The following is an 18189-nucleotide window of genomic DNA, read 5'->3' as shown; positions in this document are numbered from 1 at the left end:
ATCTTGAATTAGTTTCCCTATAAATGAGGAATACCAGAAGAGCCATGAGACTGAAATGAGTCAATAAATGTAAAACTGCTCAGAAAAAGTTCAAAGGAATGAATGGGAGAAAGTCAACCAGAGGGCAAGGCAGGAGAACGAAATGGAAGAACAGGATGTGAAAAGGACGCTAACTCAGAGGGTAAAAGGGAAAAGGCAGCTCGAGGTAGTATTCAGTTGTCATTTACTGCTTTATGGTTCTTAACATGTATTTGAAAAACGGTGCCCAGTGGCACACCTGACCTGGAGGATAGTAGGACCATGTCTGCTGGAAGATACTGCCCATTGACGGCCTTCACAATGTCTCCCACTGTCACCTACAGGACCAGAGACAAGGACAGAGATGCATGAGAGAAAGAGTGCAAGTGAGGATACCGGTATCAATTACGGTCAAGTCGACCTGACCCCTGGCAACCCGTGTGTCAGAGCAGAGCTGTGCTTCATAGGGTTTTCAATGTCTGAGTTTTTGAAAGTAGGTTGCCAGGACTTTCTTCTGAGGTGCCTCTGGGTGGACTCAAACCTCCAGCCTTTCGGTTTGTGGCTGAGTGTGTTAACCGTTTGCAACGCCCAGGGACTCCCAAATGGAGATATAGGTAGTTTAAACATTTGAAGAAAAAATTGCTATGTTACTTAGCCACAAAGTTCAGGCCAGAGAAATCCAAATTATTTTCCTTGAGAAGAACAAAAGGGAAATGCTTCAATATAGGCAACTGGTTGCCTTTCTGCGATAATGCTTAATGAAAAAGAAAAAAATGGGGGACAGGGAGAGAACGAACGAGCCAGACCCACCATCAAGATCTCATTTTCTCACAGCTTATTTACAAATACTGAAACGTATCTATAGCAGTATGCAGCTGGGCAGAGCGTGGTGAAACCCATGAGAAATTGTGCACTACAGATTTGTAAGTAAACACAAATAAACCTTGCTTACTGTAAGCCCATGCATACCTTGTCTACTGGTTAATCTACCCCTGCATTGAACAGAAGACTCCAAGCCAAGGAAACAAGCTTCAGTCTTTAAAACATGAGCACCATAGCCAGATATCTATAAATCTTTTCCATAACAACACAGAAGCGTCGTTGCGCGTGTAGAACCACCTTTGCAGTAAGCAATTTGGCCGCTGGTCCTGGTTTCTGACAGCTGGACCACACCGAGGCCAATAAGTGGGGACTGACCAGACCAATTGGGACCACCTGGGGGCCCAATGCTGACTGAGCCTCAGGAGGCATGATGTCATCTATCATGGCCACATGGTGAGGCTGATAAAGGCCTTGGAAGATAGGCTCAGTGGAGCTTCCTGTGTGGAGAGAATGAACATCTGCTCTCAAGAGGGTAGACATGTCTCCTGAAGACATGGAAGCTCTGCACCAAGATCCCTCCTGGACCTCACCCTATGTATTTGTATCTTTTTTTCTCCTAGACTAAAGACAGCCCTTTCCCTGGAGTCTGTGAGCTGTTGCAACAGATTACTGGACCTAACAAACAGAAGGAGCAGGTACCCCTAGGTCAATGGGGATGAGACAGAAGGGGTCAATATCTGCTGACCTGGCCCCAGGTCAGTGTGGATGAGAGACATAAGGGGTCAGCACCTGCTGACTTGCCCCAGGTAGATGGGGATGAGATAGAAGGGGTGGGTACTTGCTGAGCTATCCCTGCATGAATGGTGATGAAGGAGAAGGGGTGGGTACCTGCTGACCTAGCCTTGGGTGAATGGAGATGAGAGAGAGAAGGGGTGGGTACCCACTGACCTAGCCCTGGGTGAATGGGGATGTGAGAGAGAAGGGGTAGGTATGTACTAACCTAGCCCCAGGTGAATAGAGATGGGAGAGAGAAGGGGTGGGTACCTGCTGACCTAGCACCAAGGTAATGGGGATGAGAGAGAAAGGGGCCGTGCGGGTGGCTATGGTCTGAACTGACCAGGGGAGAAAAGCTGAAATTTCCACAGCATGTAGTTGGCATGTGGAGTGGGATTTATCACCCACCACGCATTTGGCATCACAGGTGGATGATCTCAGCCTCCCTGGACTTGTTTGGTACAACTGGCAATCAAGGTAGGATCTGCTTGAGCAGTCCTGGCATCTCAGCTGTGTTGGACAGAATATGGACTTTCAAGTCATGGGGGCCCAGGTCAAATTCCAGCTTCACAAACATGACCATGACCTTGGAAAGTGTCTTAAACTTGGAGCTTCAGTCTCCTCACTTAAAAATGGGAAAAATAGTTCCACCGACCTTGCAGGGCTGCTGCAGTGACTAAAGCACCCTACAGGAAACAGGTGTGTGATGGTGTCAGTCACTATGTGCATGAATATAACCAAATGGACACTACCAGCGAAAGCTGTGGAGTCGACTCCGACACATGGCAACCCCATGTGTGTCAGAGAAGAACCGTGCTCCATTGGGTTTTCAATAGCTGAGTTTTTGTAAGAGGATTGTCAGGGCTTTCTTCTGAGGCACCTCTCGGTAGACTCAAACCTTCAATCTTTTGGTTAGCAGCCAAGCACAATAATTAATCACTTACTCCCCCCGGAACTCATAAATGGATACTATAAATGTGAACGTCAACAGTATTAGAATTCTCTGATGACACAAGAAGAAAGGTCATTTCTACCTCATAAGTAATTTCAGAACAATCTCAAAATGGACGTATGCTTTGTCTTCTATTCTAACCCACGTTACTAAATTCTCTTAGTAATCAAGAATTTCAAATGATGTGAATACTCATGTAAAATGACTGGATCTTAGAAGTCAGTAGGATGACCCTCAGCAGATGTTCAAGCTTAATTTTCCGTTGGGAGAAAGGAGGTGTCTTAGAAGTGCTTCAAGTTGCCTGTCAAAGTGTCGGGGGAAGTCTAAGTAATCTGGGACAGCTAGAGAAAACCAAACCAAACCCATTGCCGTAAGTTGATTCCAACTCATAGTGACCCTATAGGACAGAGCAGAACTGCCCCATAGGGCTTCCAAGGCTGTAAACATTTACGGAAGCAGACTGCTACATCTTTCTCCCGGGGAGCTACTGGTCGGTTCGAACCACTGACTTTTTGCATTAGCAGCTGAGCTCTTAACCACTGTGCCACCAGGGCTCCTTAACAAAGAGAAGGGCAGTAAAAATTAAATTCTAGGATAATTGTGCTTTTGTGATTAGAATCTAATTTAAAAGCAAAGGGGAAACATACAATTTTTAAAAAGAGAACAGATACTACAGCGCTATTTTAATGGCCATCAGTACAAAAGCAGGAATACCAATGTAACCTGGAGATGTTTTTTAAAAGTAACTACATTTCATATAAATAGTTTAATTACACAGAAAAAATGTCAAAAGAGATCATTAGTAGACACCACTCAAAAGGAAAATGAGCCATAATTCCAAAAAATAAAAGGTAGTATGTTTATTTGGTTTTTAATTCAAAGTGGGAGGATGAGGGAAATTATGGCTTTCTCCCATCTTTACTTTATAAATAAATATTCATATTCCAGTTACAGGGTACTAAAAACTTTCACATATTTGAGGAACTATTGGGATTTTGTTTGAAAATAGTTTTCTATTTTACGTTCTTATGCATGACTGTCCCTTGAGTGTGTAACCAGTTTCTGCAGAATTTATCCCAACTCATGGTGACTTTATGTGCGTCCGAGTAGAACTGTGCTTCATAGGGTTTTCAATAGCTGGTTTTTTGGAAGTAGACCATCAGGCCTTTCTTCCCAAGTGCCTCTGAGTAGACTCAAACCTCTTATTTTTCAGTTAGCAGCTGAGCGCCTTAACCTTTTGCACCACTCAGGGACTCCTTGAGTATGTGAAACTACCCAAAAGCAAGAACTCCTAGGTGGGAACGAGCCCTCTTTGGGCTGCCGAATTCACTGTAACCTCAGAAGGTTTCACAAGTCTCTTAATTTTGAAGAAGAAACTAAAATGATCCTTTTTCAAAGTCAATCAAAGCTATCAAGATCCAGGCAAGAGCTGCCTCTCAGCATTCCAAAGCTCCACAGCTACAGTCCAGGGGATCCCAGGTTTCCCTGGCCAGATGCCACTGTGAGCGCCAGCATTTCGTACGACAGCTGTATTGCTTTGGGGACCCTAAAGATGGCCAGCTCCGCCTTGCCATACATCACTGGCATCTGTTACCACCGCCTGAATATAATGCCTCTCATCTCTAATATTCTCACCCCCACACTGATCTACTTACAAATTTGCACACTGCTGACTTTCCCGTACCCCAGAGATTTTACCCAGCTGCCTGTGTTGAATGTTCTCCTCTTAAACTGGCTACCTCTACCCCCTTCAAAAGAACATATCCATCTCAGGAGGGACACCTTCCTGACCTGAATCTCGACCCAACCAGATGTTCCCGTAGCCCCTGAAGGGCACCTCTTCACAGAGCTGAGCCCCTGCATTGCAGTATACCCAGTTGCCCATTACTTCCACTCCACCAGCATTCTGAGTGTGGGCCCTAGGCTGGCAGCATCAGCATCATCTGGGAACTTAGTGAAAATGCCTGTTCCAGGACCTCCCTCTGGCTCTACCAAATCAGAAGCTTGGGAGTAGGGCCCGGTCATCTGTGTTTTAACAGGGGAGACCCACTTCTGAAGACTCCTCGTGGGTGGAGCCATGTGTTATTCCTGTCTGCCCCCCGAATGCCTAGCACAGTCCCTGGCACATGCGAAGAGCAAGCAAAATCTATTTTTAACTGAAATAAAAATACATGTGGCAAGGCATATAATAAATTTTGATTCTCTCCAAATGTGTGTGAGGGTATCCACTTTGGGGGTCTGCAAGACCATCCACTCCTGGACCCAGACTCCAGAGACTATCACCCCATTCTCTGATATTTCCAGCAGTGCCCAGCACCCCATATTCAAATCATTCCTGCCATATTGATCCTTTCTGGGGAAGGCAGCAACAAGAGGACCCCAAAAGAAACTGTGGGGCAATTCCAGAGTGCCAAAGAACCCTGAATTTCTCATAGCATTGGCAGGTTTCCACCTTCGGTGAAGTCGAGAATGTCCACCCTCTTCACTAAGAACCACCTCACTTCCCAATGAGAGTGAGGTCACTTAATGTTTGCCAGTACAGGAGCTCTATACCACTACAGAGGTTAAGATGTTATCACAAATTACTATAAGGAGGGGACTTCTGAAAATGGCAGCTGGTTCTCCTATAACAAAGCAAAAGCAAAAAGAACTAAAATGTATGCTGCATTTATCATATTGTGGGCATTTGTGTGTGGTGGGGTGGATTATGTAAAGTTTTTGTTATTGTGCTTTAGATGAAGGTGTACAAAGCAAATTAGTTTCTCATTAAACTATCAATACACATATTGTTTTCTGACATTGGTTGCCAATCTGGCCACAGGTCAACACTCTCCTCGACCTTGGGTTCCCCATTGGCAGCTTTCCTGTCCCCTCCTCCCTTCTCATCCTTGCCACTGTTTTGGCATGCCTATTTAGTCTCGTTTTGTTTTATGGGCCTGTCTAATCTTTGGCTGAAGCATGAGTGGGCATTTTTTTTTACATAATAGTCCAGTGGCAGTATTTAGGAGTTTCTGGGTGGTACAAATGATTAAGCACCGAACTAATCAAAAGGTTGGAGGTTCAAACCCACCCAGAGGCACCTCGGACGTAAAGCCTGGAGATCTGCTTCTGAAAGGTCACAACCTTGAAAACCCTATGGAGTAGTTCTACTCTGCACACATGGGGTCGCCATGAGTTGGAATCAACAGCAACTAACTACAATTACAGGTGGTATTTTAACACATTGTCTATAAACGTTTAGCAAGAGAAACCATTTTAAGTTATCCTCTAAAGAGTAGTTTTCTTTTCACATCATATTAATCAGCTTTGAATCCTGAAGTAATGGCAGTTACCTCCCAAAAATCAGAGACTCATTTAAGAGGCTTATCTTATCAGGTACCAAATACCCAGATGGCACAGCATATTTCTCCTAAATGTTCTATTCATCACTATAAACAACCAAAAAATCCACAAAAACTTCTCAGACCCTCCAAACCTCACACTTGTAGGGATGTAGAGACATACCCTTCCTTGAGGTTGTCAAATTAAAAGCAATAACTATCAGCCATGCTAAACCACCCTAGCCTCGGAACTGAAACAAGATGATTTTCAATCTCTATTCCATCACTCTATATTCAATGATTATCATAAGCCTAATAAAAGGGAAACAAAAATATTGAATCGCAGAGGACCAGGGGAAAATGTGTCTCAAATTGGATTTATAAACTAGAATGTTGCTTCGAGGTTTCAGAAACATCCCTCCAGGAGCAGTGAAGTTCACAACTCTGAGTGGACGGTGTGAGCTCCATCTAGAAGGGTCAGAGGAACAGGGGAAGCACACCTCAGCTCTAAGTCATTCTACAGACAAGCTCCACAATGCAGAACTCACATGATATGGACATGACTTGTGTCTTAACACAAACTTTCTATTGCAATCAATGCTAGACATTAATTACAAGTCTCCAGACAATTACTTTCTGGCATAGCTTTAAAATTCATTTTTACCTCTTTCCACATAATGGTATGCCACATACCATTTCTTAACACTGAAAAAGAAAAAACAAAGTATTGGTTACCACTGGTGATAATCAAAATAGAATCAGTTCTTGAAAATCCAAAAGGTATATTTTGTGTATATTTTGATATAGAGACCTCTTCCCCCAAAATGGAGTCCTAACTTATGTATCTCTGTCACTTGTATACATTAATGCAGACACATACATAAATATGTACACCAAAAAACCAAACCCAGTGCCATCGAGTCGATTCTGACTCATAGCGACCCTATAAGACAGAGTAGAACTGCGCCATAGAGTTTCCAAGGAGCGCCTGGAGGATTCGAACTACTGACCCTTTGGTTAGCAGCTGTAGCACTTAACCACTATGCCACCAGGGTTTCCACACATATATGTTAAATCTATTCATGTTCGGCCCAGAAGAAGAAGGAAAAAATAAATAGGCCTGCTGCTACAAGGTTAAAAACAAACAAATCAGAGCTGATATTCTATAAATCAATACAATGAGAGTTGGGTCAAGGGGGGAAAGGAGAGACTACAAACCAAGGATGTGAATGCCTGGAACTTTTTAAAAGCTGTCTGTTTCCTATTTCCTGAAAATTACAACATCTTCTAAAATTCTTAAGTGCACAAATTCTGTTCAAATCTTAGTTATCAGGACTAATGTTTTGTTTGACGTGTTTCTCATTTTTCTGCTCCATTAAAATATTTTATAGATAATTTTTCCAACTTATCTCAATATCATGAACTACTTGTTACTTAAAATTCCTTAAGTATAGACCTTATTCTTAAGTCTCTCAGTGGAAAAAGTGATTCAGCCTGGTACCTTACCTATTGTTTTCTTTTTGTTAACTGCATTGTCAGCCTTATGTCGCTTCTGTCACAGAAAGAAAAAAGTCCTTAAATTCAAAAGCTCTGAATGAATAATTGAAATAGCAAACAATAAGATCAGGAAATTAAAGCAGGGGCAGGGAAACGAACCACCAACAACACGAATTCAGCTCAACGGTTTTGTGATCTCGTACACATGAGATTTAGATGAAGTCTATGCTACTTCAAATGATTACATTCTGGGTCTAACGATTACCAAGCACTCTGAAGTATAACCTTCTCCCTCCTCATTTGCTTTAGATCAGAGTAAAAGAATCATTAAGGATGATAATCCAAAAAGCAAACAGCTTAATTTATTTACTGGTAAAGTACCTTTGGTCAAAGTGCCTTTGCTTTGATATGTATTACATTTATTTACCTATTCCCAGAAGCATGTGTGTGTGTGTGTGTGTGTGTGTGTGTGTGAAGGACAGAGAGAAAACAGAGAGAGAGAGAGGAGAAGGAGAGAGAAGAAAAGAGGAAGAGAGAATATTGTAGCCAACGAACTTGGAACTCTATTTTCTAGAATAACTATGAGGAGGAAAAAGATTCTTATAAAATGATCCCAGGTACAATGCTGCTACACTAGACAGAACTACAACCCTTCATTTGCTACTGATATTAGCAAGCTCTGAAGTGAGATATAAGGCACATCAAAGGGGGTGCTGAGACCTAACATTTGAAAACATAATTTAAAATATTTCTATGCCTAAAAAAAATTTTTTTTTATGCCACTGCATAGGTATTTAAGACATTTTGTGTACACATGCCCTCTCAAAAAATACCATCATGAGTTTTAAGAGGCCAGTTAGGCTATAGCCCAATTTCTTGTCTTAAACATGTAATACAAAGCAATAAATAAGATATATTCAATATAATGATTTTATTATTCAAGACAAAAACTTACAAAATCTTCTACAATCTCTTTGATGCCTGCAATTGTTAAAATAATGATCAATGGCACCAGGGTGGTATATCTTCCTGTTGGAGATACATCTGGAATTTGCTGTAGGTAAGAGATAATGAAGAAATTATTACCTTTGGTAGTTCTGTTCTATTTCTCTTACCCAAAATTACTGGGTAATTTTAAAACTAGCTTTGTATTTTACTTTTTTTTTTTTTAAATCTAACATTACTGTGTGTTTGGAACAGAAAAAGACTGAAAGGTACGCCTCCAGTGCCATTTTGTCAGTGCATCTTTTAGTATCTGCAATGGTCCCAGAGGCAATACCAAAAGAAGTTTCTCTTTTTACCAAGATCATTTCTGTTCACTCTGTCACACAAGGGATGGAGGAAGGAAGCAAATATAGTCAAGTATTATAACACTTCTTTCAGCTAAGTGGTCTTTTAGCAAAATCTCATTTTGCATGTAATTTAATTGTTTAAATTACCTGTAATAAGGCAATGAAGAGGAAGAAGGCGTTGGCAGCTCTTCTAATCTGCTCATACAGGAATCGAGGTAGAAAGGTCAACACGCTGTACTTGGCCGTACTACAAGGATAAAGAAAAATACTACTATCAGCTAATGATGTAAACTCTAAAAAAGAGAGCAAAACATAGTTTCAAAAATTCAAAAATGTTTTTAATTGTATTTATATATATATACAATTTTTGCCAATTCAACATTTTTTACACGTACAATTCAGTGACATTGATTACGTTCATGTTGTACAACCACCACTGCTATTCCTTTTCAAATTATCCTACCACCATTAAACATGCGATACAAAGCAATAAATAAGAAACTCAGTGTCCCCTAGGCAGTGGACTCCCCTTTTCCCCTTCTTCCCCGGCCCTGGTAATGACGAATAAACTTCATATAAGTGGGATCATACAATATTTGGCCTTCTGTGACTGCCTTATTTCATTCAGCAAAATGTTTTCAAGATCCATCCATGTCATAGCAGGTATCAGGATTTCATTTCACTTTATGTTCAGTAATATTCCATTGTATGTATGTACCACATTTGTTTATCCATTCATCTGTTGATGGACTTTTTGGTTGATCTATATTTGGGCCATTGTGAAAAGTGCTGCAATGAACACTGGTGTGCAAGCTTCTATTTGTGGTCCTGCTCTCAGTTCTTTTCACTATATGCGTTAGGACAAGTGGCTTTAATAAAAAAATTTTCCAAAATTCAGGACAAACTGGCATGCTGACTCTCTTGTACAAAGGTGTTATTTTGCAAAAGGAGACACCTGATAAGAAAATTTCCTAACATGATTTTTTTTTCAAACTTTGTATACATGTTTTCATTTATTTTTCACACATTATAAGCAAGAAAATGTCCCCACCTCCTAGGAGCTACCAGCAACCTATACAGTAAGCATATACAGAATGTTTGTTTAAAAAAAAGATAATGTTTCAAGAATGACAAAACAGAAAGTGGTACATGATTCAAATACGGTAAAATATAAATGCATTAATTGAGTAACTCACATGAGCAAGGCAGAAGAAACATTCCGGAATTTGTGGCACTACGATTCTTATTACACAACCACCGGATTCAGTGTAGAGTCAACTCGACAAAGCATGGCCCGTGTGAATAATAGTTCGATATGTCCCTCTGGACACCCACCACGGATATTTTATGTTTCAACCACACCTGAGCAAATTCTGCTCCTTTAACACACCCTTTATTTGGCCACCTCTGTTCACACTTCTGCTTCCACCTGGGACATCCTCTCCCTTTTGCCCTGTCACTCCATGACTAAACTCTCCTTCCTATCTTACCCTCCAGCTTCATTATCTTCCATTAAGCTGAATCAAGTTTATAACTATTCTTCTGGAGGTGCCACTGTTAAGTGCTCAGCTGCTAGCCAAAAGGTCCACTGTTAGAACCCACCAGCCATTCTGAGGGAGAAAAGCCCTGGGATCTGTTCCCATAAAGATGACAGCCTAGAAAACTCTACGTTCTACCACGGCTACTTGGTCACCTGGGGTCACTATGAGTCGGAATTGACTTGGTACACAGCAACAACATTCTTCATCTAAGCCCACAGTATGGAATTTATACCTACATTAGTGTCTTTGCTTCATATTATATTTATTTACCTATCTCCAGAGTATATTATGGGAACAGAATAATGGTTACTTCAACTCAGTATATTCCTAGAACATATCACATAGCAGAGAGTCAACGAACAATGAAATAAACCAAAGGCATAAACTAAATAATCTGTAGGGGTAAAATGAACCATACTTCCCCTGGCTGCTCAAAGGCTTGTCAAACCATAACAGTACATAAACCAGACTAGACTAGTTGCCATCAAGTTGATTTTGACTCATGGTGACCCCATGTGTGTCAGAGTATAACTGGGCTCCATAGGGTTTTCGATGACTGGTTTTTCAGAAGTAGATCACCAGGCCTTTCTTCCGAGGTGCCTCTGGGTGGACTCGAACCTCCAACTTTTCAGTTAGCAGCTGAGTGGGTTAACCATTTGCACCACCCAGGGACTCCATAAGAGTACATATTTGACCCATACCTCACCCCCTGAAGGCATGACTCTGAGCCTACTCTTAACTGAAATATATTTCTAGCGAGATTATTCACCAGATTACAAGAACACAACAAATCAGAGTCACCAAAGTGGAGGGGCAGGGGGCTCAGGGAGACAGAATACACTAGAGGCATATATATGTACTACTGTTTAAGACCTAACAGCAACTAATCATAAAAAACCTGTTGTCGTCAATTCTGACTTACAGTGACCCTGTGGAAGAGAGTAGAACTGCCCCACATGGTTTTCCAAGGCTGTAATCTTTATGCAGGCAGACTGCTGCATCTTCCTCCCCCGAAGTGGCTGGTGAGTTCAAATCACCGACCTTTCAGTTAGCAGCCGAGCACTTAACCACGGTGCCAATGATGAAATCAAACCAAAGCTGGCAACTCAAAAATATAGCAGCCTGAGGTTTTTTGCTAGAGCAGGAAATAGTCCACATGCTAATGCTGCCACTGCCCCAGAGAAATCATCCCATGGTGCAGCAGCCTGGTGTTTTGCAATACGTAATGATCAGAGACGTCTTAAAGACAAAATCGTGTTTAGCCGTCTTCTGCTTAAGGTGCTAAAGATGTATCAGCTAACTAATAACTACCACTTGTAAAATGGTTCAAACTTAAAGAATTTGACACTTGAATGGATAGAATTGAATTAGCTGAAAAAAGTGCTTACATGGAACCCCTGACTCATTTATCTAGCCCAGTGGGAAATTGCAGATATCACTGTAGAATTTTGCCACATCCAATAAACTAGCTGACATTAAACTAATTAAAGAGTAAGGCAAATATTTCAAGCTCCCTTCTGTGACTGCTTACGGTACAAAGCTTTCTTAATTACAGCTTAGAGGACACACAAGTCAAACAGAGACTCATGTGTCCATTTAAGGCAGTTTCAACCACTGAAATAAAGCAACCAACATTTACCAGTAAAGAAGCCATGTTGGATGCATGTCTCTTTATAATTCCTATGATCTGACAAGTATGAGAATAAACCTGCTGGAAATTTTTTTTTTTAAATTGCCATTGAGTTGACTCTGACCAATGGTGACCCTATGTTTGTCAGGGTAGAACTGTGCTCCATAGGGTTTTCAATGGCTGATTTTTTGGAAGTAAATTGCCAGGCCTTACTTCCAAGGTACCTCTGGGGAGATTCAAACCTCCAACCTTTTGGTTAGCAGCTAAGCTCACTAACCATTTGTACCACCCAGGGACTCCCAGTGGAAATTAGGGCCTGGCAAAAAATATGGGTCTGGGGCCACCCAACCATCACAAAGCAATATAGAAGCCTGATCTCTAGAATGAAGAAAAGGGCAAGAACCCTCAGACAATGTTTGAATATGATTTTCCAGCTATGAAAAAAATAGAAGTTGAGAACTGTTCTCCAGAGGCAAATCTATAACACAGTAGCAGCTCAAAGGGTTACTTCCCTTTAAAGCAAGCCTCTAGAAACCCAGAAGCTAAGCTGGCTGAACACTCACTTCCAAAATCGTGAATGTAAATGTACATTAAGTTTTAAAGATAGCCAAAGACAATCGCCTTATTCTCCTAAATTATATGGGCATTTCTTCTATGTGCTCACCATGCAGGAGTGTTCAATATTTACTGAAAGAATGAAGGGCTCTTTAAAACTCTCCACAAGAAGAGCCAGGTTCCGAAAGCCCTCCATCCTACCCAGCTCCCTGTAAGATACCATTTGCCTTTCTTCACTCAAATACTCACTCAAGAAGGAAGCTGAAAACACTAAGTGTCCTAACAAGGTTGTTCATGTCTTTATAAAAAGCTTAATTCATTTATTCTCTAAGAGGGCAATACGCCAAATATGTGTTCTGAAATCATCTGGCCTGGGGGCCAGTGGGTTCAGGAGTAGTCACACGCAGGCCTGATTCCACCACTGCCCCAAGAGAAAAACAAAGTAAGTCAAGGGATACAACTCAAATGCCATGATATATACACTGCATTTAATTCCAATACTTTGGCTCTCCACTTAGAATTCTATACATTCTTTCCAAACAGGGAAATAAACCCTATCAATAACAAAGTTTTAAGGCTGTACTGGGGCCCTGACATGCTACAAACCAAATAACTGGAGACCAATCTCTGAAATCAAGCTATCAAGTAGAAGCATCTAAATCTGTCTGGCTCACGTTCCGCACGCCCATGTTCTCAGTCAAGAAGGCAGTGGTGCCACTGTTTGTAAGGCGAGGACAAAGCTGGTCATAAAGGACCCTTTCCCAGCAGACAGAGCTCAGGGACTGTGCCAGTGAGGAGTGTCTGGGTAGGAAGCTAGACTGAAGCAGGCAAACTGGGAGAGTAGCAGGAGGTTAATTGATTATGGCACAGAGTCCATGAGTATGCAATGTACAAAAGTTTAATACTGGTCCAGGTGTTAAGCAAAATATGTCAGTTCTTTGTGTTCCAAAGAGTCAAAGAAGTTTATAGATTGCAGAATCCTGAATCCAGCTACAGTGAAACCTATGAGAGCTGGAACTCAACAGGACTGCCTTGCTTTCCCAGTCTTGTGAGTTTTCTGCCTTTGACAGAGTGCAGTCTCGCTGCTTTTTTATTGCTGAGTTTCCTTCTCTGTCGTATTTCCGTCTTACACAGGTTCTGGCTTTCACAGGATTCATTGTAATATGATTTTATTACTCTGAATTTCACATGTAATTGCCAAACTATTCAAATGTTCAATTTTAATAGAGATTGTTTCATTTAGCCTATCATGCACACAGAAAAATATACAAAATCAAAGTGTACAGCTCAAATTTTCATAAAGCAAACACACCCCATATGGTCATCTAATTGGAATTTAACATATAGAAATGAGAAGAACAAGTCTTCAGGTGTGGGATTCTAACAGCAATAAAGGCACAGTCTAAAGGGTACCTAGCTTCCGATTTGCAATTGTAAAATGGGCACAAACTTGTGTCACCTCCAGCTACTGAGATACCACTAAGACAGTAGGAAGCAATTTTAAAACATACAGCCATATTTTTAGAAAATAGAAAAGGAATCATCAGCAAACTTTTTTCCCCGTAAATAGACTCTGCTTTTGGCAAAAAACAAAAACAAACAAAAAACTGTTTATATGCCTCAAAGATGCCTTCTGAGTATCCACTGCAGGAAGCGGGGACACACAGAGGGAACTGCAGCCTGAGGAAAGGCCTGGGCCTGGGAGGAAGAGAGAAGGGTCTAGCTACAGAACAGCTTTCTGGCAAAAAAAAAAAAAAAAGATGTGTCAATTTACTTTTAAAGGGCAATAGGTAAAGAAAAAAAAAATTTTTTTTTTTTCTTTACCACAGTCCTAGGAGGGTCACTTATTAGACAGGGCAGGTGGGGACAACTAAGTATGTCAGAAACGATAGTGGACAGGGAACGCTGTCTCAGCCTGCACACTGAGGTGCCTCAGGAATGGGAGACATCAAAGACAGAAAGGAGTCTGATGCAACGGTGGAAAGCAAAAAGAAGTGTATAAAGTCTGTACAGAGAGGGGTGGAGCCAGGCGATGAGGGTGAAGAGCCTGGAGAAGCTGTATGAGATAAACTACAAAGGGCTAGAGCAAAAGGCGTAATGAAAGCGTCATTGTTCCTCTCCCAAAGTCCCCCTTTGCAAGAGGCCCAGAAACCCACACAGCCAGCCTGCTACATCCATGGCCAAAGAGCCAAAGTTTATTCTCTGGGGCAACCATACAAACCTCAAAGGAAGACAGAAAAAAACCTTCCACACATTCATGTTTGAAAGCCCTTCACTCAGAAGTGAAGCTTGTTATCCGACCCATATCAGAGCTGTCTGTGCCCACTCTTTGGGAAATTACCAGTTATGTGTAGAAAGTCCCTGATATGAAAAAAATATTCCAAATGAAAACAGGACAAAAGGAAAACTGGAGAAAACAGAGAGCTCAGGAAGCTTTAAAAGTATTTTTTTTTTAATGTTAATACCCTGAGAGTTATAATACATTTATAAAATAGATGCTATTTTTTAAAACTAACAGAATAAAAGAGCTACTGGAAATTCGAAGCATGACAACCAAAAACCAAAACAAACCCATTCCCACTGAGTCAATTCTGACCCATAACAACCCTATAGGACAGGGTAGAACTGCCCCATAGGGTTTCCAAGGAGCACCTGGTGGATTCAAATGGCCAATCTTTTGGTTAGCAGCCGAATTCTTAACCCCCACGCCACCAGGGTTTCCAAGAAATATGACAGCCTAACTAAAAAGGCAATAAAAATGGTGAAAAATATTTGAGTAAATCTCCAAAAAAGTAGAATAAGAAAAATGAAAGGGACTTAGAGCACCAGTATGAGAGTGAATGTCCTACCATTAAGATTTTCATAAAAAACAGAGAAAGGAAATACTAAAAAATTATCAAAACTACAATGAGATACTACCTCACCCGTTTGAATGTCATTGATCCAAAAAATGGAAAACGACGTGTTGGCAAGGTTGTGGAGAAACTGGAACCCTCATCTATTGCTGGTGAGACCGTAAAATGGTGCAGCCACTGTGGAAAACATTTTGGCAGTTCCTCTAAAGTATGAGCATTGAACTACCATATGACCCAGCAATCCCGATCCAGAACAAGTGAAAGCAGAATGCAAACAGAAACCTATACACCAATGTTCACTGCAGCACTTTTCACAATAGCCAAAAGGTGGAAACAACCAAAATGTCCATTAACAGATGAACGGGTAAACAAAATGTGGTATACCCATACAATGGAATAAGAAATGAAGTCCTGATGCATGCCACAACATGGATGAAACTTCACAAAATCAGTTACAAAAAGGACAAATACTGTATGATCTCACTTATATGAAGTTGTTAAATATATAGAAATCGAAGATTATTAATGGTTACCAGGGGTAGGAGGAAGAGGGAAAGGGGGAGTTTTTGCTCCGGAGGCATTAAGTTTATGTTCACGGTGGTAGAACGATTTGGCAAAAGATAGTGAGAAGGATTGCACAACATGGAGAACGTAATCAATATCACTAAACTACACACGTATAAATTGTTGAATTTGCAAATATTTTACTGTGTATATTTTCGCCACAATAATAAAAAAAAATTACCCAAGAAAATTTCCCAGAACTCTAAGGAAAAAAAAATTCTGATGAAAAGGACTCCCAAGTACCCAAAACAATGTAAGATCTATACCAAAATTTTGAAATTACAGAATATCAAAGATTAAAAAAAACAAGACTGTAAAAGAGCTTATTTATAAAAGGGAAAAAAATCAATATGAGATTGAACTTCTTAACAGTAACATACAGACAGCTAGAGTAATACTTAAGATTTCTATACCCAGACAAGCTATTGGACACAATCATAGTTTTCATGTAAGCTTTTCTTAGGAAGCTACTCCAAGATCTGCTTCAACAAAACCAGAGAGAATTTTTTTTTTAATAATTTTTATTGTGCTTTAAGTGAAAGTTTACAAATCAAGTCACTCTCTCACATAAAAACTTATATATACCTTACTACATACTCCCACTTAATCTCCCCCTAATGAGTCAGCCCACTTCCTCCTTCCAGTCTCTCCTTTTACGATCTTTTTGCCAGTTTCTAACCCCCTCTACCCTCCCATCTCCCCTCCAGGCAGGAGATGCCAACATAGTCTTAACTGTCCACCTGATGCAAGTAGCTCACTCCTCATCAGCATCTCTCTCCAACTCATTGTCCAGTCCCTTCCATGTCTGATGAGTTGGCTTCGAGAATGGTTCCTGTCCTGGGCCAACAGAAGGTTTGGGGACCATGATCGCCGGGATTCTTCTAGTCTTAGTCAGACCATTAAGTCTGGTCCCTTTATGAGAATTTGAGGTCTGCATCCCACTGTTCTCCTGCTCCCTCAGGGGTTCTCTGTTGTGCTCCCCATCAAGACAGTCATCGGTTCTGGCCAGGCACCATCTAGTTCTTCTGGTCTCAGGATGATGCAGTCTCTAGTTCATGCAGTCCCTTCTGTCTCTTGGGCTCATAATTACCTTCTGACCTTGGTGTTCTTCATTCTCCATTGATCCAGGTGCGTTGAGACTCATTGATACATCTTAGATGGACGCTCGCTAGCATTTAAGACCCCAGACGCCACACTTCAAAGTGGGATGCAGGATGTTTTCTTAATAGATTTTATTTTGCCAATTGACTTAGATGTCCCCTGAAGCCATAGTCCCCAAACCCCTGCCCCTGCTCCGCTGACCTTCGAAGCACTCAGTTTATTCAGGAAACTTCTTTGCTTTTGGTGCAGTACAACTGTGCTGACCTCCCCTGTATTGACTATTGTCCTTCCCTTCACCTAAAGCAGTTTTTATCTACTATCTAATCAATAAATGACCCTCTCCCACCCTCCCTCCCCCCTCTCATAACCACAAAAGAATGTTTTCTTCTCAGTTTAAACTCTTTCTCAAGATCTTATACTAGTGGTCTTATACAATATTTGACCTTTCGCATCTGACTAATTTCACTCAGCATAATGCCTTCCAGATGCCTGCATGTTATGATATGTTTCACAGATTCATCACTGTTGTTTATCGATGCGTAGTACTCCATTGTGTGAATATACCACAATTTATTTATCCATTCATCTGTTGATGAACACCTTGGTTGTTTCCATCTTTTTGCTATTGTAAACAGTGCTGCAGTAAATATGAGCGTGCATATATCTGTTCATGTAAAGGCTCTTATTTCTCTAGGATATATTCCAAGGAGTGGGATTTCTGGGTCGTATGCTAGTTCTATTTCTAGCTTTTTAAGGAAACGCCAGGTTGATTTCCAAAGTGGTTGTACCATTTTACATTCCCACCAGCAGTGTATAAGTGTTCCAATCTCTCCACAGCCTCTCCAACATTCATTATTTTGTGTTTTTTGGATTAATGCCAGCCTTGTGTTTTTTTTTTTTGTTGGAGTGAGATGGAATCTCATCGTAGTTTTAATTTGCATTTCTCTAATGGCTAATATCTGAGAGCATTTCCTCATGTATGTGTTAGCTGCCTGAATGTCTTCTTTAGTGAAGTATGTGTTCATATCCTTCGCCCAATTTTAAATTGGGTTGTCTTTTTGTGGTTGAGTTTTAGCAGAATCATGTAGATTTTAGAGATCAGGCGCTGGTCCGAGATGTCATAGCTAAAAATTTTTTCCCAGTCTGTAGGTGGTTTTTTTTACTCTTTTGGTGAAGTCTTTTTTTTTTTTTGTATTCTGCTTATGCCTTATATTAGGGATCCTAACGTTGTCCTATTTTTTTCTTCCATTATCGTTCTTGTTTTAGAC

At 40.9% G+C, this 18189-nt stretch overlaps 1 protein-coding gene across 1 annotated transcript in view; it reads right to left on the bottom strand.

The window, feature by feature from the left end:
* ATP8A2 (ATPase phospholipid transporting 8A2) overlaps positions 1 to 18189 on the bottom strand; it is a 705555-nt gene that overhangs the window by 493033 nt on the left and 194333 nt on the right. Inside the window, exons 3-7 of the mRNA XM_049867411.1 lie at positions 8823 to 8922; positions 8339 to 8437; positions 7393 to 7438; positions 6551 to 6591; positions 283 to 356 (exon numbers count right to left, since the gene is read on the bottom strand). Of these exons, the coding sequence (XP_049723368.1) occupies positions 283 to 356; positions 6551 to 6591; positions 7393 to 7438; positions 8339 to 8437; positions 8823 to 8922 (360 nt within the window). The remainder of the gene's footprint in view (positions 1 to 282; positions 357 to 6550; positions 6592 to 7392; positions 7439 to 8338; positions 8438 to 8822; positions 8923 to 18189) is intronic.

Source organism: Elephas maximus, chromosome 23 (genome assembly GCF_024166365.1).
Source record: "Elephas maximus indicus isolate mEleMax1 chromosome 23, mEleMax1 primary haplotype, whole genome shotgun sequence".
In the NCBI taxonomy this organism is placed as follows: Eukaryota; Metazoa; Chordata; class Mammalia; order Proboscidea; family Elephantidae; genus Elephas; species Elephas maximus.
This window is presented reverse-complemented; position numbering and strand designations above follow the sequence as displayed.